A 20,558-nucleotide genomic window follows, 5' to 3' on the forward strand; every position below is an offset into this window, starting at 1 on the left:
TGGAAGAAAGATTTACAGAGGGAACGGGGAGAAATCGTATTTTTAGGGAAAACCTGAAAGTTGTCTCAATTTGATATTACTTTTGAAGAGAGATGGGGGAATCAGCAAAATTTCAGGGTGCCGGTTTTGAAACTGGGTAAAGCAAATGAGGCAGGAATGAAGCCTGAGACCTCCTGGATCTGTTTCCCGCAAACCCCGAATTACTTCACTACCAGATTTCTTCTGTTTTTCTACTTTTTTCAGGGGAAAGAAACACAGCCACAGGGCAGAGCTATGGAGCACAGCTCCCGCAACTCAGCGAGCCGAGCAGGCAACCAATCATCACTCAGCTTCTCTCTATATAAAGCGCCAGCTTGTGGCCGCCCGGACACGCCGTTCTGACAGTTTACTTTGGCTTTCCTGGCAAAATAAAAACATGTCGGAGTCCGCTCCAGCTGCTCCTGCTGCTCCAGCACCTGTGGAGAAAACACCTGTGAAAAAAAAGGCGAAGAAAACCGGCGCTGCTGCTGGGAGGCGCAAGGCTTCGGGGCCCCCGGTGTCCGAGCTTATCACCAAGGCCGTGGCTGCCTCCAAGGAGCGCAGTGGGGTGTCTCTGGCGGCGCTCAAGAAGGCACTGGCGGCCGCCGGCTACGACGTGGAGAAGAACAACAGCCGCATCAAGTTGGGCCTGAAGAGCCTGGTGAGTAAAGGTACCCTGGTGCAGACCAAGGGCACGGGTGCCTCGGGCTCCTTCAAGCTCAACAAGAAGGCGGCCGCCGGGGACGTCAGGCCTAAGGCCAAGAAGGGTGGTGCGGCCAAGCCCAAAAAGCCCGCGGGTGCAGTCAAGAAACCCAGGAAGGCGACTGGGGCGGCCACCCCCAAGAAGAGCGCTAAGAAGACCCCGAAGAAGGCTAAAAAGCCGGCGTCGGCTGCCGGGACGAAAAAAGTGACCAAGAGTCCGAAAAAAGCGAAAGCGGTGAAGCCCAAGAAGGCGGCTAAGAGCCCAGCTAAAGCCAAAGCCCCAAAGCCAAAAGCTGCCAAGCCCAAAACTGCGAAACCGAAAGCTACAAAGGCGAAGAAGGCGGCTCCTAAAAAGAAGTAGCTGTGGAGTCTTCTACTTTGAAAATTTCAAAGGCTCTTTTCAGAGCCACCCATAGATCTCGGTGAGAGAGCTGAGTAACGCGAGCTTTGTCAGCACTGGTTGTCGTGACTGTCTTTGAACTCCCGCCCTAGTGTGATGGCCGTTCAACCACGCCCTCCGGCGTCTTGTCGCCGGTGCGCACACAAACGCGTCACTGCAGATGCTAGTCCTGAGAAATTTGAGCCTCGAAAACAACCCTCGGTGTGCAAAACCATGGTGGTCCGTGAAATTTTAATTTTTCTTTGGCCTTATGGCTTTCGGTCTTAGGTAGGACGCCGCCCTGCAATTTGGATTCCTGGCCCAGCACTCTGAGCTTTTCCTTGGCTAGCTGCAGGTGCCACGGGATGATGCGGCTCTCGTCACGGGCAGCCTTGCCCGCCTGCTCCAGGAGCTGACCGTCAGCTGCTCGAGCATCGCTGGTGAGTGCTGCCTGGCACCGGCCCCTACGCGATCCGCGTAGTTTCCCGTGGAAATAGGCGGCGCACTGGGCGGGCGCCAGAACGCTGGGTCTTTGCTTTGGCGCGGGGCTCCCCTCCCTTTTTCCCACGCCATATAGAATTTGGATCAAGAAAAATGCAGGTTGAGCTCATCTCAGGCTGGGGCCATTATAGTAGCTAAAAATTTAGCAAAATCCTTTCCCACTGGCTTGCAGGTTATGGGAAATCAACCAATCAGAATGTGCCTCTGGAAATATTTGCTTGGGTTGCTGAGAAAATACGGCACCAATTAAAGGTTTGGATATTAAAATTCACTTCTGTTGTAAAGCTGAGGAAAAGTGGGCTTTTCCCCCGACATCAGTGGGACCTTTTGGGGGCGATTCACGCTGTAGTCATTCTGATAATCTACATAAAGATTGTTACTACGCTGGTGTTAAGGCATGCTAAATTGTGTAAAAGGCAATTTTGGTAATTTAAAGTAATCCCGTCCTCTAGATCTCTTTCCCCATAGATTGCTGGGAGTCCTTAGCGAGGCATGGTTGAATGTCCAGGATCTTTTTGTGGAATACGTAAGGAGTAGACAAGGAAAACAGAACAAAAACCTTTCAAGACAGCACCATGGATGGTGAGGGAGCTCCGGAAGAGGGGGTGACTATGGCAAATAAAGTGGGCTGCGGGAAGACGGAGAGGTCTGAATTTTTCACCATTTCCATTTTATCCCCAGGGCTGAGCTGTTTTTTTTTGTTTGTTTTTTGTTAGGGGGGAGAGGGCTGGGGAGAGCTGTTGTGTTTTGGTTTTTTATTTTGTTTACTGGGTTTGGGGAAAGCTCACTTAATTTTACCGGTATTTTAAAATTTATATCGACCTTTATGGGGACAAAACTCGGATGGGGAAAAATTACCTTTTTATTTTCACATTCACAAACTCTAAATGCAATTTAGCATTTCCTTTTAATTATGAAGGGAGACAGCTATCACAATGAATTTAGAGTACCTGTGACATTTGCATCAATTCAATCATATTTTCATATGGATTCATAGTTATTACAGATATCTGAAAAGATAATTTACACTTATCCTTTAAACTGACCTTCATTAATTAATACACTTGCTGCTGGATAATATTTCCCAAATTAGTAATGTTTAGTACTGTTGCTACTTTTCTAATCTTATGTATTTTAAGTACTAAAAACATTGTTTTGCAAAGGTAGTTACAAATTTCTACACGCAATTCAGAGTCCCCAGCACAAAGTCATGAACTCCTGAGCCTCCCAGATTCCTCATAATTAAAGTGACTATGCACCTTATTTCTTTGTTTACAAGTCCCTTTTATTGGTTAAAAAGTTACTAAATTTTGCAATCAATTTAAACTTCCTAAAAATAGGGATATAGCCTACATTTTTCTAGCAATTCAATTTTTCCTGAACTACAGCTGCATCCTGTAATTTTTTCTTTCTATGGAAAACCCCGATTCCTCTCCCTTTATAAGGGTAATTTGGTTGCAAAGAATACCTGGGAAAATGGAAGAAAGTAAAGTAAGTTGCCCAAGATAATGTATTTTTCAAAATAGGAGTTTTAATCATGGAATGAGAAAGATAAAAGGGAACAGACTTGGGGAGGTCTACTCAGAATGAGAGAGGTTTTTATGAAGAGTCATGAGGAATAAGAGAATTATGCAGAAATGTAGACTTTAACAAGTGATGAAAAGTTCCTTACCGTTTATCAAGAACTTCTATGGCTGGCTGGCTTGGGCCTCATTCACTATAAAACATTTGCCTGAGTTATTAGGAAGATGCTTATTTTACAGTTCTGAAATTTGTGCCTTAGATGAAATGACCAGAATCACAACGTCAGTAAAAGGTAGACCTTTGTGGGTCTGAAACACAAAACCAAGTCTCATTGCTTCCCAGTCTCATCCTCCTTCCACTGCACTGCTCCCTAGCCATTGTATCAACTGAAAAAGTAATTCTCTATTTCCTTGTCAGGAGGCCCCATGAGAAGGGAGTAGAATTTACCTGTTTCTAATTCAGGTCCATTGTGAGGTATCCAATTCACAAGCTCATTTAAATGTAACAGAAGCAATTAGCCATGACCTAGAGCTTTACTTTCATTTAGGTAAATTCATATCATATTGTTTTGTCTGAACACACCCTGGTTTTCAAGGGAGTCGAAACTTGATTAAATCATGACAGCCTTCTTTCTCCATTTCCCAATTTTTTCGTTGAGTTTACATCAGGTTAAAATAAATGTTTTAGGATGGGTAAAGTAAAGAAGATTAAAGATGTCTTAGTATGGAAGGGGCCATGGGATTTTCATTTTTACTTAGCTGCTACTACCATAGGCATAGGTAAATAGCCGAAAGTAATTTTTAGTACTAGCCTGTAGTCACTACTTTCTCACTTATATGTGGTCATTTCCTAGCTTCTTTTAACCAGAGGAGACAGATTGAATTCATGTCATCAGCTAGAGGTGTGCTGGTTTGAAAGGATGCATATACCCTAGAAAAGCCATGTTTTAATCCTAATTCCATTTTGTAAAGGCAGCCATTTCTTCTAATCCCTGTTCAGCATTGTATGTTTGAAACTGTAATTAGATCATCTTTGTAGAGATGTGATTTAATTAATAGTGGTTGTTCAGCTGTATTAGGTGGAGGCATGTCTCCACCCATTTGAATGGGTCTTGATTAGTTTCTGGAGTCCTATAACAAAGGAAACATTTTGGAGATTCAGAGAGAGCAGAGAACATTGTAGCACCACGGAGCAGAGTCCACCAGCCACCAGTCCACCTTTGGAGATGAAGAAGGAACCCACTTCCCAGGGAGCTTCATGAAACAGGAAGCCAGGAGAGAAAGCGAGCAGATGATGCCATGTGCGCCATGTACCCTTCCAGCCTAGAGAAACCCTGACTGTGTTCGCCACATGCCTTCTCACTTGAGAAACTCTGAACTTCATCAGCCTTCTTGAACCAAGGTGTCTTTCCCTGGATGCCTTTGATTGGACATTTCCAAAGACTTGTTTTAATTGGTACATTTTCTCAGCCTTAGAACTGTAAACTAGCAACTCATTAAATTCCCCTTTTTAAAAGCCATTCAGTTTCTGGTATATTGCATTCTGACAGCTAGCAAACTAGTACGAGAGGCTTAAACAAACAATAACTGTCACCCAAATTCACTCTGAAACTAAGATTGATTTCTAAAGAATTCTCAGTGACTAACAATCTCTTCCTTCCCAAATTTCCTCAATCTCACTTACTAGGATAATTCTGTTGCTTCCTGACTAGTTCCTAGCCCTAGGTTCTCCAATGTCCAGTTCCTGAATTCTAGTCATTCTGACTCTTGGTTCCCCACTGTCTTGGGTTGGAGAGTTTTGTAGCCTGGAGCTTGATAACACTTCAGTTACCTTTCTGTTCTTTCACTGTAGAAAAAATAAAATTTTTTTAATTCTAGAAATTTTTTTTCATAACCACTCACCTCTTCTCCCTCTTCCCTTTACCTATGATAATCTAATGCTTCCAAAGCTATCAATAGAAAAACTTTTAATGCATTTAAGCTTTTCTGCCATTAAACTGCATTCATCTTCTCTGTCGTGTTTTCTCATTACCTGAGGTATATATATATATTTTCCTTTTCCTTAAGTGAATGGGATTATCTCCAGGCTGTTAATCAGATTCAGAGACTGTTTTCTGTCTTCCTGGCTAGGAAGCAGAGTTACTAATCTCTGCCTGTTTTATGAACCTCCCCATGACCTGAATTACTATCTTCCTTACCTCCTGAAGTGCACCTTTGTGGGGTATTGGGGAAACATTGTTCCAGCAGTGTTATTTCTGTAGTACTGCCAAAATAAAAAACAATCGTCACAACACTTTTCCAGTAACAAGTCCCCAGGTGTAAAGAGTTACTTGCCTGTGGGGAAATGTGTGTAAGGGTGTGGGGGAAAAACAGATTACTCTACTGCTTACTCCAGGGATTGTAGTTTTTATATTATCTTCATACAGGCAATCAAGCCTAAAATATACAAGGTATCAGTATATGTAAAAGACGTTATGCTCCCTCCATATAATCACCAATTCAAAATCAGATTTCTAACATTGCTATTTCAGTCTCTACTCCCACTACTTTTTACACGTACTCCACCATCAGGATTCTGTTGAGAAAAGCTAAGAAACTTCCTAAGTAAAGGCTCATGAATCTTCACCATGATTAAACTCAGAATGTGGGCCTACACCCTTTTGAATTTAATCCCCAGTTTATGACATCGTATTACTGCATCTTTTGCTTGAATAAATGGTTGGCTCTGAAAAGAGCCTTTGTTTTTAAACTGGCACTCACTGAAAACTTATGCTCTCTCCCCGCGAATGCGGCGAGCGAGCTGGATGTCCTTGGGCATGATGGTGACGCGCTTGGCGTGGATGGCGCACAGGTTGGTGTCCTCGAACAGCCCCACCAGGTAGGCCTCGCACGCCTCCTGCAGCGCCATTACCGCCGAACTCTGGAAGCGCAGGTCGGTCTTGAAGTCCTGCGCGATCTCGCGCACCAGCCGCTGGAACGGTAGCTTGCGGATCAGCAGCTCGGTGGACTTCTGGTAGCGGCGGATCTCGCGCAGCGCCACGGTGCCGGGCCGGTAGCGGTGCGGCTTCTTCACGCCGCCCGTGGCGGGGGCGCTCTTGCGGGCTGCCTTGGTGGCCAGCTGCTTGCGCGGCGCCTTGCCGCCCGTGGACTTGCGGGCCGTCTGCTTAGTGCGAGCCATTACAACTACAACGCCCAGCCAAGCACTTCAAGTAAGAGCAAGAACTCGGCTTTATATACACGCAGAAACATTATGATTGGTTTTGCGACTTTTGAAAAGTCCCGCGCAGTAACACCATTGGCTGAGGAGTGAACAGAAGGCGATGAATTACTAGGCGCTCTGCTTAGAGCCATTACCTCACTGCCCCACCCGCTCTCCCCTTTGTCTGAGAGGAGACGCAGTAAACTTATTTTTCTAGTTCCTGGCTTAGCGCTTTACAGTTTGTAATGTCCCTAAGGAACTATTTGGGGGCCTTGGAAATAATGCTGTTTCCGACTTACTACATTTGTGGTGGGGCCTGAGATTCCGAGCACCACAATTTGAGAAGACATGTACTTGCATTGTTTTCTCTCACACGGTAATTTTCCTGAGGTAACCCACTAAGCGTCTGGAAGACCATTTCCCGCATTCACTCTTATAAAGTAGCCCTTGACCCATGTAGCAGAGTTTGTGAGTCAAGTATTTAGAAAAATCGTAAGTTAAATGGCCCGGTCCGACATACAACGTGGCACAGCAAATGTTAATTACCTTCAGGATGTTAGCTGAAATGGAGTTTCATGTTAGCTCGAATTTCAAAGCTCGTGCTGACTTTATTTGCCAATGGCTCAATGTCACTTTCTTTGATATATCAGCCTACCGCTCACACTCATCCTCTCCACTGGGTGAATGTTTCCTTCAGCAACTGACATTGTCTTACTTTTCGTTTTTCTTTAGAGAAGTACTTAACACCAGTATAGAAGCATCTATACATTATAGATCTGTCCACCTAAAAGACCCCAACGTTTTGCAAATAGCCCCGAAACTTGTTGCCTCCCAACACTACAAAAGCCAGCATTTGTCATTTACATTTCCTGGCGCAAGGTGTTTTCCTCGAACACATCCAAGCAGTTACGTCACGGTAATGGCCTCCGTAGACCAACCTAGGACAAAAGCACACGGGGTGAAACTGGGCTGTTTGTAGTTGGGGACGTAAACACTGTTTAAGGACGATATTTAGAAACCGGACAGTTACAACTTTTTATGTGAAAAGGTTGGTGGCTCTGAAAAGAGCCTTTGGGTAATAAATAGTGGCAGTGGCACGCATGGGTGTCTTTCCTTCACTTGCCCTTGGCCTTGTGGTGGCTCTCGGTCTTCTTGGGCAGCAGCACGGCCTGGATGTTGGGCAGGACGCCGCCCTGCGCGATGGTCACCTTGCCCAGCAGCTTGTTGAGCTCCTCGTCATTGCGGATGGCCAGCTGCAGGTGGCGCGGGATGATGCGGGTCTTCTTGTTGTCGCGGGCCGCGTTGCCCGCCAGCTCCAGGATCTCGGCGGTCAGGTACTCCAGCACCGCCGCCAGGTACACCGGGGCGCCGGCCCCAACCCGCTCGGCGTAGTTGCCCTTGCGGAGCAGGCGGTGCACACGGCCCACCGGGAACTGCAGGCCCGCCCGGGAAGAGCGCGTCTTGGCCTTAGCGCGGGCCTTCCCGCCTTGCTTGCCGCGTCCAGACATAACGAGTCGAAGAGAAAACAATCAGGAAAAAAAGTAAAACAGCTTTCCGAGGACCAAGAAGCTAGAGAATTATATTCTGCCGTGGTTTTACAAACTAGCCTGTACTGTTAACTGCAGGCAAATTTTAGCCAATCAAAAAGTAGTTTATAAAAAAGCTAATTTACATAAATGGTTTCGTATTCAATGGGCAACTTATTCAAGATTGACCAATGAAGTTTAGGATAAAGAAATAGCCTATCAGAGTTTCAGATACAAAAGTAACCAATCATAAACCGTATCGCTACAAGCCCTAATTTGCATACACAACGAACAAATACTAGTCTCGTTCGTGCGGCGACGCATTTCGTTTTTTTCTTTTAAGAAAGGGTTGTTTTTTCTTTGCAATGCCGGACCCGGCTAAATCTGCCCCGGCCCCGAAGAAGGGCTCCAAGAAGGCGGTCACCAAGGCGCAGAAGAAGGACGGCAAGAAGCGCAAGCGCAGCCGCAAAGAGAGCTACTCGGTGTACGTGTACAAGGTGCTGAAGCAGGTCCACCCCGACACCGGCATCTCGTCCAAGGCCATGGGCATCATGAACTCGTTCGTCAACGACATCTTCGAGCGCATCGCGGGCGAGGCGTCGCGCTTGGCGCATTACAACAAGCGCTCCACCATCACCTCCAGAGAGATCCAGACGGCCGTGCGCCTGCTGCTTCCCGGGGAGCTGGCCAAGCACGCCGTATCCGAGGGCACCAAGGCCGTCACCAAGTACACCAGCTCTAAGTAAACCTGCCACGTAAACGTCTTTAAATCTAATCCCAAAGGCTCTTTTAAGAGCCACCCACGTTATCACTCAAAAGGTTGTACCGCGAATTTTTCATTCCAGGTTTTGTTTTAGTGCTTTCACTTTCTCATTTCCCCATTGTTCTCATTGTTGGTTGAGAGTGGCTTGAAGGAAACACAATCTTCCCATGTGGTTCCTAACGGCAATTAGGTTAGAATTGTTGAGAAAACGAAGGTAAGTTATTTCGTAACCTATTAACCTTGTAAGTTACCCCTAAGGGCACAAGTATATTATCTTTTGAAAAGTTCAGGGAACTCCATATCCACTAGAGCTTTCTGCTTGGCTGGGCATGCAGAGACATCAGACCGTAGAAATACATGAGGTTGAGGAAGTAATGCAACCTCCAGTGCTGTCAGTAAGTTGTGAGATCTTTGGGGAGGTGGTGTGAGTATATGTGTGTCTGTGGAGATGGGGATATACCTCTATTGTCCTCTTTGTTCTTGGGCTCCAAGGACTCCCAGTTCTCAAAACCTTTTCTATGTCTTAGTCTGACCTTGTCCAGTCACTTCTTGGGAATTCATTTTGATACGTGCAACAAAGAATATGTGGCCCTCTTTAGCATACATTGCCATTTAATTTTATTCTACAGTCAACTCCTGTAAGATGGAGAGTCCTGGTTTACAGGTGAATGACCTTAGGAATTAATGTTCAGTCCTTACACCTGCCTAAGAAAATTAGGGTTTTAAACCACATCTGTCTGATTCTAAAAACTGTTTCTTCCTGTATCCCATAGCCCTCCCATATTCAGGCTATTCCTCAAGGAGGAGGCCGTAGGGAATTTAGGCCCAAAGGGAAAGTAGGGGGTTGAAATAAGAGAATGTAAAACCGGGCAGAAAATAAACAGTGTCCTTACACCAGGAAAGATTTCATCAAAAAAAATGGGAAGCTAGTTTAACTTTTCTACACATTGTGGGGTGGGGAATTGGCACTGGCAGTGTTAAACGTGAGGTCAAAAACTATTTTCTACTTATTAGATGTCTTTACCCACAGGTGTCTATATAGCAGGTTACTGTAAGCATTGAGTAAGTTGTCCAACTTTATAAGGGGCCTAGTGGAAAAAAATTCCTTAAACCACACACATAATTAAAACATTTACTTCTTGCTCTCCAAAAGCTCATTTTAAATACATTTTAGAACAATGTATTCGTGAAAAGAAATGTATAAGTACAGTTAAGGGGGAACTCTCCCAGGACAGGATACAGCTCTGACTGCTTATGTTTGAAGAATCCTGACTTTGGACAAATTACTTAACTCTCTGTGAGCATTTATCTATCTCTAAATTACGAATAAAAATTAGCAACAAATGGCATTGTTGGGCTGTTTAATATAGGAATACAGATAAAGTACTCAGTACAGTACCCGGACAAATTAAGTCCCCAAAACTGTTAATTGTGGCAAAAGCCTCTGGTTGAAGCAATAGAGAATGTCCCCTTAGTCGTGCCCATATTAGCCCAGGGCCCTGGAGCCTTAAACAAGGAAGCTGCAAAGCCTTCTAGCAATTGATGCTAATTTGGATTCCTTGTCTTCTTAGTGTGACTAATACTCTAATTCTTACAGTCAAAAGCCGTCTTTATTTGTTTGCCGGTGCCTGTCCATGCAAAAAACTATCTTTCTTAAGACAGCCTAGTTTTGTAGCAGACAGGCCTCCCCCTTTTTCTGGTTCAGCTGTGCTCTCTGTGGAAAATCCCCAAACCCCCTCTTCTGACCTTCAGGAACGGGTAAAACTGCAGGCAAGCGAGATAAGACACATTCCTGGGATAGAAACCCCCTCCCCTAGCTTTCAGGAACTGGTAAAGCTGCCAATTGGCAAGATAAGACATTCCTGGGGTGGGGCCCCCTCCCTTAACGGTTCAGCTTTGGGCCATTCTCAGCTTAAATCAGCCAATTGTTTACCTTGTCTTTAACATGTTGTACAGTCTGTAAAACCTAAGGTTGCCTTTTGTTCGGGGCTTAGACTTTAAGAGGCTACTCAGCTGAGCCCTATGGCCATAGAAAATAAACCCTGCTTCCCGAAACTACAGACCCTTAGTCTCAGCCTGTTCTAACTTCGCGAACATTCCTGGAGGCCTACGGCCTCGTTCCTGGTTTTCGCGCTACAGTTTCTGTTACAAGATCCTTCCCTGCCTTTGCTTGCCAATTCAAGCAACTCGTGTCATATTTTCTAGGGACCTTCCCATGCCCTAGTACCTCTCACTTAATAGTCAGATGTGTTGGGCTATAAGGAAGGGGCCCTGGAAACTCACATAAGACTTCCTTAGTAAATTTTTAATTTCCTTTTTTCTCCATGCCACCTGCTCCCTTTGCCCAACCTTGCTGCATCGATTTTCCTTCCATTTTTTTACTAGGTGTGGCAGATCAAATTTTGTACCCCAGGGGAAAAAGCATTCTTAAATGAATCCCATTCCTGTGGGAATGAACTCATGGTAAATAGAGCCTTTTTTTTTTTATGTTGTATGTTATATGGTGGGGGTCACATTTCATTCTTTTTCCTCTATGTGACTATCCCTTTATTGCAGCACCATTTGTTGAATCTTTTTTTTTTGGAGGGGGGGAAGTGCACACAGGCGGGGAATCAAACCCAAGTCTCCCACATGGCAGGCAAGAATTCTACCGCTGAACTACTCTTGCAACCTCCAAATAGAGTCTTTTCAAGGTGTTATTTTAGGGTTTGGTCAACTTCATCACAATGGGTCTTAATCCCTTTACTCGAGGCCTCATAAAGAGAAAACCATAGAAGTTAGGCTGGAACACAGGAGAGAAAGGAGAGGACATCACCATGTGATAGGAAGCCAAAGAACCCCCTAAGAACTGGCAGCCCACCCCAGTGCTACCAAGCCTCTAAAATTATGAGACAATAAATTTTTGTTGTCAAAGCCAACCCATTGCATGGTATTTATCATAGCAACTGGGAAAGTATGGCAGCCTGATGCCTGGGCCCCCTCCTAAAAGCCCATAACAGACCTGCTTTAGCCAAGAACAAAGGTCAAGAAAGTAAACAATCTCCTTGGAGGGGGTAGAATGTAAACTGCAGATGTAAAGCAGCATTGATTGTATCTTAGTCCTAATCACTAGCCTTAGTAAACACCAGGTCTTAGGCCCCTTTAATGATTATGCTAGAGCCCTCATGTCCTCATACTATATGGAAATCATATATGGCCTCATGTATTTCTGTTCCTTTTGCAGAGTGCTGACTTGCCAAACAGTCACCATGAAAAATCTTCTCATATTCATAAGTCCCAATAAAACCCATGTCCAATACTCTGCCTAGTGTGTTTTTCAGTCTAGCAGCCGCCCCTTCCATGCTCTGCAGGAGCTTGGTCTGGGCCTGAATATTAGGTTTCCCTCATATACCTGAAAATCAACTGTTTTTTGGATGAACTTCTCTCACAACTTCGTGTGGTCTTAAGTTGTAACATAAGAAATTGGCTTCCTGATGAGGGTCAAGCTGGAGTGAATCCATCCCATGCCCGAGACCCTAATTACTTCAAAGGAAACTGACGGGGGCAAACTCATGTACCTAAGAAGCTGAAGAACATACCACCACCTCCACCATCCTCCCAACATAGAGGTGACAGCAGCTTTAGGCTCTGGTTCAAATAGTGGCTATTCCCTATTTGTCATTACTACAGTAAATACTTTCTAAAATGGACCAAAGAAGACTCATATCTGCCATCCATCCTCAGAAGTAGGCGTACATGCATGTCCTAGGTAAGGGTACCTGTGTTCTGTATGTTTGTCTGTGGGCCTGAGGTAGAGTCAGGCATGAAATTGAAAAGATCTAGAGATAAATACCCATGGAATCCAGACAAAAATACGTTGTATGATGTTTAGGCCTCTGTCATGGTCAGGTTCATGTGTCAACTTGGCCAAGTGGTGGTACCTGTTTGTCTGGTTGGGCAAGTGCTGGCTTGTCTGTTGCAATGAGGATATGTCATAGAATTAGATCATGATCACGTCAGCTGCATCCACAGCTGATTCCAGTTGTAGTCGGCCAGAGGGGAGTGTTTTCTGCATTGAGTGATGCTCAGTCTAATCACTGGAAGCCTTTTAAGGAGGATTCAGAAGAAACAGCCTCTATTCCTGCTTCGGCTGGTGAGCCTCTCCTGTGGAGTTCGTCCAGACCCTTCATCGGAAGTTTGTCCAGACCCTTCACAGCCTGCCCTGTGGATTTTGGACTCTGAGTTCCTGCGGTCAAGTGAGACACTTTTATAAATTTTAGATTTGCAAGTGTTCCCTGTTGATTCTGATTCTCTAGAGAACCCTAATTCATACAGCCTCTATAGACTTCATCACTCAAGTATTAACACAAGTATCCCAAATTTAAATGGACAAAACTGGCCTCATCATCCCCCCACTTATTCATCCTGTCTGCAATGCAGTCCCCAACCTAGATAACTGCATTTCCCTTTCTACATATATTTAATAACATACAAAGTCCTATTGATTCTACCTTCTAATTCTATTTTTTTTTTTTTTTTTTCAGTACGGGTAGGCACCAGGAATTGAACCCGGGTCTCTGACACAACAGGCAAGAACTCTACCACTGCACCAACATTGCCCACCCTCTAATTCTATTTTAATATCATCCTCCCCTCTGTTTATTTTAGCTAAACACTGGAAATAGCATAAATATTTAAGAGTAGAGTTTGGCTAACCATACATTTCATTCATTCTGAAATACTATGCAGCTCTTTAAAATAATTTTGTAGAAAACACAAACAACAAAATATGCTTGTGGGACTGTAAGGTTAATGCCAAAATATTAACAGTCTATTACAGTCTTTTGGGTGAAAGGACCAACTCCCTCAGAAAAGAAATTTCTCAATTTGGCTCTCTCCAAAACTCCCAATGGGGTGACTAAGAAATGGGTATTTCTCCCTCAGATCCTTTCTTCTTCAAGTCCCCTTGTCTTGTCTATGTTAAGAAAGAAAAAAAAAATTTATTCAGCAAATAATTATTGAGCACCAACTCTATGGCAGATATTATGCTAGGTGTTTGAGATTCAAATATAAATAGGATTGATTTTAAGATACAATACCTGACTAAGGAAGTTGAAAAATAACAGAAAAGTATCCTGATGTAGGAGGCAAAAAGATAGCAAATTGTGATACACCCAGTAAGTCATGACTCTAAACAAATGTCCTTCATTATAGAATAATGACCTAATGACCTCACAGAGGATCAAATAGGAAAGTTAAGCAAAATAGTGCTATGTAATGGAAAGGGCCTGAAAATTTAAAGGGATTATGAATTTAGTAGTAAAGATTAGTTGTAGCCCCTCTTACAGAGTGTTAATTTCTGTTTGATCACTCAAGATCAAAACTGGCCGAGCAAATGGAAAAAATAAAAAGGAAAAAAATCCTTTGCAACAGGGTAAAATTCTGTCCAGGCCTCCCATTCCCCTACCCTCCTCCTTACTCCACTCAAACCCACTTTTTCCTATATTCCTAGTTACCAAAACGCTAACACAGAGTTCAGACCTGGTCAGCAATTTTCAGAACTGATTATTTCATCTGTAAAATGGGAATTACAATAGTAAATACACCACTGGGCTCATTAATAGATTTTTACATTTAAGGAGCCTAAAAGAGGGTCTGGCACATAACTGCATGCTGAGTCATTGTCATTGATGTCACTATCATTTCAGTGTCACAAGGTGCTTCTTGTCCAGCTCTTTCTCCAGCAATATACATCCTTGGGGACAACATTCCAACCTGATTTGAGAATAAAATGCAAAGTTCTGTATTTATACAGAGGTTTGTTTTTTTTAAAAAAATTAAAGCCTTTATTTTGAGTGATGATAGAGAAAAGAATGAAAATGAAGCCCTAATGAACTGTTGTATTTGAGTAGAATGAAGAATCATCTTCGGAAAAGCAGCTAAACTTTTAAAGCTGAAGGGACAGGAGAAATCATTTAATTTAGCATTTCTCAGACCAGGAAAAACAGCCCCTACCCTAAAGTGGGCATGGGGTTGGCAACAATTTAAAAGGTTACTATCTATCTTATTTCATATAACAACTGCCTCTTTATCACCTCAAAGGTAGTAAGGACAAACTCAAAATAAAGTCCTTTAGATGACATAAATTGAATTAACTTTTAGTATTAAGGAAAAATGTAATACCCTGACCTTATTTTTCTCATTTCACCATGGAATAGTGAAAACTTTGGCACAGACTAGTACCATCCATAGATAAGCATTTGGGAACCAATGACTTGTTAAAATCCTTTCATTTCAAAATTGAAAGTGTCGTCAAGCTAGCTCAGCCAATCAGTGGAAGCGGAAGGGTTAGAACAGATTTCTTGCCTATTTCCCCTAAAATTGTATCTTCTTCTCACTTCCACATGTTTCAAGCATTTATATTCTATTACAAGCAATCAAGACTTCCATTCATATAATTAAGTAATCCACACAATGAAAATTGTACCTAATGTTTTATTATATTCCAGCAAAGCATCTACTGGATATGAATAAACACATACATGCATACATACATACATACAGCCAACAAAGCAAACACTGACCAAGGAGAATAGAGAGATATTGCAGTGTTTAACCGTGTGGTCAGGAGAGCCTCTGAATACAAGTAGCTGGAGGAGCCCCACCTACGGATCTGGAAACCCAGTGGCCCATGCAAAGGGGACTGTCAGTGCATTATTCCTGAGACATGTGAGCTTTGCTGATTGGAGGAAATTCAAGGGACCAAGTGAAGCTGGGCTAGGAATGAAAGGGCAAGTATGGGAATTTGAAGCTGAAGAAGTTACAAGGCCAGAGAATGGAACCTTGTAGAGCACTGGTTTTACTTGGAGTGAAATGAGAGCCATTGGAAGATTTTCAGCAGATGAGTGACATGATTTGATTTATACTTTATTGCAATATCTCTGGCTGTTGTATAAAGAATAGGAAAGCAAAAGTAGAACCTGACAATGAGAGAGCTGTAATAAGGAAGGTGAAAAATGACAGTGGCTTGACCATATCCATGGCAGTGGGGATGAGAAATGGATGGATTCTGTTTGCGTTTTCAAGGTAGGGCTCACAGGACCTAGTAATGGATAGAATGTGAGGTATGAAACAAATAGAGAAACAAAAAATGACTCCAAATGAAAGGATGGAGTCCTTTTACTGTTACCTTTTAGTAACTATTTACTAAATTCAAGATGATAAAAGAAGCTATTTCTGCTGGGATAATTTCAAAAATTCTGTTTGGGGCCTATTTGAGTTTGAAATGGATATCAACGTAGAGATGTTCAAAGAATTAGGGATGTCAGGTCAGTATAGAATTTTCTGAGTCTGGCATTCAGGGGAAACCTCTGACTTAATGATTTGATTTCTCCGTAGCAACATGGAAACATCAGTTCGAAAGAATCAGACAGAGATCTGCATTCTCAAGGTACATCTTAGAGAAATCAGGAGCAGTCAAGTTAACAGAGGAGAAAAAAGCACTCCCAGGGCTTTTAAATTGAGTTCCACAAACAAGTGTAGGAGACCTGAAAACTCCCTGGAATTGCATACAAAATATGCATTTTGGGAAAGGGGTACAAATATCTCCCTATGACTCTAACTTTCAGATTGAGTAAGAATTCCAATTGTTTCACATGCATCATTACTGAGGGCACCTTTCCATGGCTGCAAACTAAGGATAAAATTTATTCTGCTTTGTTCAGTGAATTAGAGGAGAAAGCACATTAACACTATAAATGATGAATCCACATGCATGAATACAGAACAAACATTCCTTATTTTTCTAGCTTAGGACTCAGTCCCTGAATTGCTTTTCTTCCTGGTCAACCCTCTTACCTAACAACTCATCAGATCTTGGGGCTTTTTCACTCTCATGGCAATTATACTCTAACAACTCCCAGTTATGTTTCCAGCTCAGACCTCTCCCTTAAATTCCAGACTATTATATGCACTGTCTATTTCATATCTTCCTCTTAGATAATTAACATGAATTTCAAACTCTACATGTCTAAAATTGAGCCTGTAAATTCTCCCTAAAACTTGCTCCTTCCATAGTTGTTGGGGATTGAATCATGTCCCCCATAAAAGGCATATTCAGGCCTCAACCCGTGACTCTGTGCATGTGAAGCCATTTGTAAATAGGACCTTTGAAGATGTTAAGGTGTACCTAAATTGAATGAGAATGAGGGCAGGCCTTAATCCAATATGGATAAAGTCTTTATAGGGAAAGGAAATTGGACACAGAAAGAGAAGAAGCCACAAGAAGCAAGAAGCTGGTAGTCAATGGATCTTAATTTTGGATACACAGCGTTTGAGATTTGTGTTAAATATCTAAGAGAAGACATTTCAGCCATGTGCATTGCCATGTGATGGAAAAGGCAAGGACCTAGATCGCTGGCAGCCAGCCCCAAAATGCCACAGTCTTCAGGGAGAAAGCATCACCTGGGCTGAGGCCTCAATTTTGGACTTCTAGCCTCACTAATAATTCCCACTGTTTAAGCCAACTATTACATGGTATTATTTTAGCAGCAAGAAACTAAGACAACAGTCTTCCCCATTTCAGCAACTGGCATCTCCATCTTTCCAGCTGCTGCATCTAAAACCATTGGAATCATTCATGATTCCTCTGTTTCTCTCATATTGTACATTCAGAAAATCCTATTAATCCTACCTTCCAAATACGTAGAGAGTCCAACCACTTTTTCACAGCCTCCCCCACTAATGCACTGGTCCAAATCATTGTCACTCCTAACTGAATTATTGTGGTAACCTAACTGGCTCCCTGTTCCCATCCTGGCCCCATCACAGTTTGTTCTCCACCAGGCATCCAGATAGATCATGTAAAACTATGTCAGCTCAGTCCTCGAGCTAAACCCTACAGTGGCTCCTATTTCACACAGAGCAAAAACAAATAGTTAACTTGGTTTACAATACCCTCCAGGAACTACCACCCTCCCCCTCCACTTGCTTCTCACACTTCACCTCCTTTTCCTCCACCCTCCTCCTCTCCTCACTCTGCCCAGCCACTATACCTCCCTGCTAACTTGAGCCTTTTGTACTTGGTCTTCTTTCTATCTGGAATACCCCTTTACTCTCTTAATGTTTTTTTTTCCCATCACTTTATCAATAAAGCCTTCCAGGACCAGGCCATCTAGAATATTACCTCCTTTTCCACACCATATTCACTTTCCCTACTTTGATTCACCCTATTTCAAAATACACCCCCTATAGATTACTTGCTGGTCACAAGAAGGAAAAATCAGATTTTTCAGTGGAAGTATTGCCTTAACCCAGTAATTTATTTTAGTATACCAAATTTTGATCAGCCATTATGTGCCCTTGATGGCAATTATAATCTGCTCCTGACAAAAATATTAACCTGACTCAACCAAGTCTATGGAAATCACTTCTAGTTTACAAGACATACAAAGTAAAGAAGACAAATAAAATTATTCCATCATTACACCTGCTGTGGAGTATGGAAGGAAGCTCATTAGAGAGTTGCCTTATGACCCGGCAATCCCGCTACTCAGAATATATCCGCAAGATCTGAACATAGGGGCGCAAAACAGACATTTCCACATCAATGTTCATAGTGGCATTATTCACAATTGCCAAAAGATGGAAACAACCCAAGTATCCATCAACAGATGAATGGAAAAGCAAAGTGGTATATACACATGAGGGCAGTAAGAAGGAATGAAGTCCTAAAGCATGCGACAAAATAGACAAACGTTGAGGACATTATATTAAGCGAAATAAGTCAAACACAAAAGGACAAATATTTTATGATCTCACTGATATGAACTAATTATAATATGTAAACTCATAGATGTAAAATATAGAATATAGATTACCAGGATACAGAATGAGGCTAAAGAATGGGGAACGCATGTTTAATCTGTGCAGAATGTTTAAGTAGGGTACACTTAAACGTTTGGAAAGGGACAGAGGTGATAGCAGCACATTATTGTGAGAATAACTAACAGTGCTGAATGGTGTGAGGGTGGTGGAAAGGGGAAGTTTAGCATCATGTATGTCCCCAGAAGAAGAGTTGAAGATTAAAACATGGGAATGTATAACAGTGAATCTTGTGGTGGACAATGTCTGTGATTACTGTACAGCTATAAAAAAGTTCTTTCATGAACTAGAACCAATGTATGAAACTATTACAAGGAGTTAATAATGGAATGATAAATGGGGAAAATGTACCTATTGCAAACTATGGACTATAGTTAACTAATATTTTAATACTCTTTCATTAATAATGAAATAATACTATGGGTCAATAATATGGGGGAATAAGGGTATGGGAGGATTTGGGTTTTACTTTTTATTTTTATTTCTTTTCTGGAGTAATGAAAATGTTCTAAAATTGATCACAGGATTGAATGCACAACTATGTGATGATACTGTGAGCCAGTGATTATATATTTCGATGGTTTGTATGATGTGTAAATATATCTCAATAAAACTGCATTGAAAAAAAAAATTACCCCATCAGAAGCAAACCAGGGAGAGGTTGTGCCAGTTGGGGTTTGACTCATTGTTCTGCAAAACAAAGCAGAAATGGGATGAAATGATATTCAACCCTTTATTTTTCTCTCTCAAAAGCATCTTACTGTGCTTGTTTTTTTGTGTGTCTAACTTTCTATTTTTGTCTTTCTATTTAGTCATGTATATTTTCATATGGTAATAAGGAAATTAACAAAAAATTCTTTAAGTGCTCTATTCAAATTGCTTAAAGATAAATTAGTACTCCTGGAGTCTCAAAAAGAAAAAAATAAAACCTCTAAGCACCAGGGCTCAAGGTATTAGCATTTGTAATTACTATAAACAAACCTGGACATTGCAAAGAAACTTTTCCCCTTCCCTAAGGCAGCACAGGGCTGTCTCAGAAATGGCAAAGACATTTCCAGTTGTCAGGTCACAGCTTCAAGCAAATAGATCTAGTAATTGGAAACAATTAAAAGAAGAGTAGAAGAATATGCATCAATACTAAGGCTACTTTATGGGTCTTGAGCATAAGAATATGCATCAATACTAAGGCTACTTTATGGGTCTTATCCCCCTCTGCCCTCATTTAAAACTTTTAAAACGAAACTCAACAGGCCAGGCTTCATTCTTTGCATCTTATCTGTCCCTACCCTCAGTGACTCTTGACTCGGCCAAATATGAATGAACCAGCAAAAGCAGTTATTGGAGGAAGATCTGGGTGCTGAAAAATGAGGGAAGTTCAGGTTTGGTTTAGAATTCTGGCTACTGGGCCTAGAGATTAGAAATGCTAGATACAGAAGAAATGCTGTGGGATAGGCCATGATTGTTCTGAGAGAATTCCCTAATTAAAAATTTTTTTTTCTAATGATAACTTTGCAACAGTAACTGCAAAAAAATCATATTAAAACATAAATAGCCATGGGATGGAGTAATTAAATAAGATCTAATTACCCAATTTCAGCAAATAAAGGAAAATGTCCTTGAGAATTACAGAAAAAAGTTTCCTGAATTTATGCTCAGGGCAAATTAAACAATTGTAACATATTTTCCAGGGCTTGATAGTCAAAATGCTTTTGAGATTGTTCATAATAGTAGTTTATATGAAAACAAAGAAACTTTTTGAACCAAACAAATATAATTTTATTCTACTTAGTTTATAATATTTTTTAAAGAGCTTTTGTGATGAACTGTGTACTCGTATAAAACTGGAGTTTAGTTTTCTCCCTGTTAATGTAATGCAGAGTGTTGGTCTGCTGCTAATGAAGAGTTATAAAAACCTTTTCTCAACCATCTGATATTCTGTCTAGAGACAAAGATTTTATGTCATACAGAATAATATCTTTGTTACTATTTATGTTGATCTTATCATACTTTATTTTAGAAGACAAGTCTTCTTTTAAAGGAACTAAGTCAAACCTAATAATTTCTGGCATTTTGCCCTCCCCAAAAT

The 20,558-nt window shown here is 42.0% G+C and overlaps 4 protein-coding genes across 4 annotated transcripts; 2 read left to right on the forward strand and 2 right to left on the reverse strand.

The window, feature by feature from the left end:
- Positions 1–356: 356 nt before the first annotated feature.
- LOC143669226 (histone H1.3-like) lies at positions 357–4,643 on the forward strand. Its single transcript, XM_077143851.1, has 2 exons — positions 357–1,539; positions 1,773–4,643. The coding sequence occupies exon 1, from the start codon at positions 416–418 to the stop codon at positions 1,079–1,081; it is 666 nt and encodes a 221-aa protein (XP_076999966.1). The 5' UTR covers positions 357–415; the 3' UTR covers positions 1,082–1,539; positions 1,773–4,643.
- Positions 4,644–5,006: 363 nt separating this feature from the next.
- Positions 5,007–6,410, reverse strand: LOC143669227 (histone H3.1). Its single transcript, XM_077143852.1, has one exon. The coding sequence runs from the start codon at positions 6,299–6,301 to the stop codon at positions 5,891–5,893; it is 411 nt and encodes a 136-aa protein (XP_076999967.1). The 5' UTR covers positions 6,302–6,410; the 3' UTR covers positions 5,007–5,890.
- Positions 6,411–6,493: 83 nt separating this feature from the next.
- Positions 6,494–7,969, reverse strand: LOC143669228 (histone H2A type 1). Its single transcript, XM_077143853.1, has one exon. The coding sequence runs from the start codon at positions 7,828–7,830 to the stop codon at positions 7,438–7,440; it is 393 nt and encodes a 130-aa protein (XP_076999968.1). The 5' UTR covers positions 7,831–7,969; the 3' UTR covers positions 6,494–7,437.
- Positions 7,970–8,157: 188 nt separating this feature from the next.
- On the forward strand, positions 8,158–8,656 carry LOC143669229 (histone H2B type 1-H). The gene has a single exon (XM_077143854.1). The coding sequence runs from the start codon at positions 8,214–8,216 to the stop codon at positions 8,592–8,594; it is 381 nt and encodes a 126-aa protein (XP_076999969.1). The 5' UTR covers positions 8,158–8,213; the 3' UTR covers positions 8,595–8,656.
- The last annotated feature ends 11,902 nt before the right edge of the window (positions 8,657–20,558 follow it).

This window comes from Tamandua tetradactyla, chromosome 25 (assembly GCF_023851605.1).
Source record: "Tamandua tetradactyla isolate mTamTet1 chromosome 25, mTamTet1.pri, whole genome shotgun sequence".
In the NCBI taxonomy this organism is placed as follows: domain Eukaryota; kingdom Metazoa; phylum Chordata; class Mammalia; order Pilosa; family Myrmecophagidae; genus Tamandua; species Tamandua tetradactyla.

Bases quoted from the DNA above. Each gene is read 5' to 3' on its own strand.
- LOC143669226 (XM_077143851.1), top strand. From the start codon at position 416: ATGTCGGAGTCCGCTCCAGCTGCTCCTGCTGCTCCAGCACCTGTGGAG.
- LOC143669227 (XM_077143852.1), bottom strand. From the start codon at position 6,301: ATGGCTCGCACTAAGCAGACGGCCCGCAAGTCCACGGGCGGCAAGGCG.
- LOC143669228 (XM_077143853.1), bottom strand. From the start codon at position 7,830: ATGTCTGGACGCGGCAAGCAAGGCGGGAAGGCCCGCGCTAAGGCCAAG.
- LOC143669229 (XM_077143854.1), top strand. From the start codon at position 8,214: ATGCCGGACCCGGCTAAATCTGCCCCGGCCCCGAAGAAGGGCTCCAAG.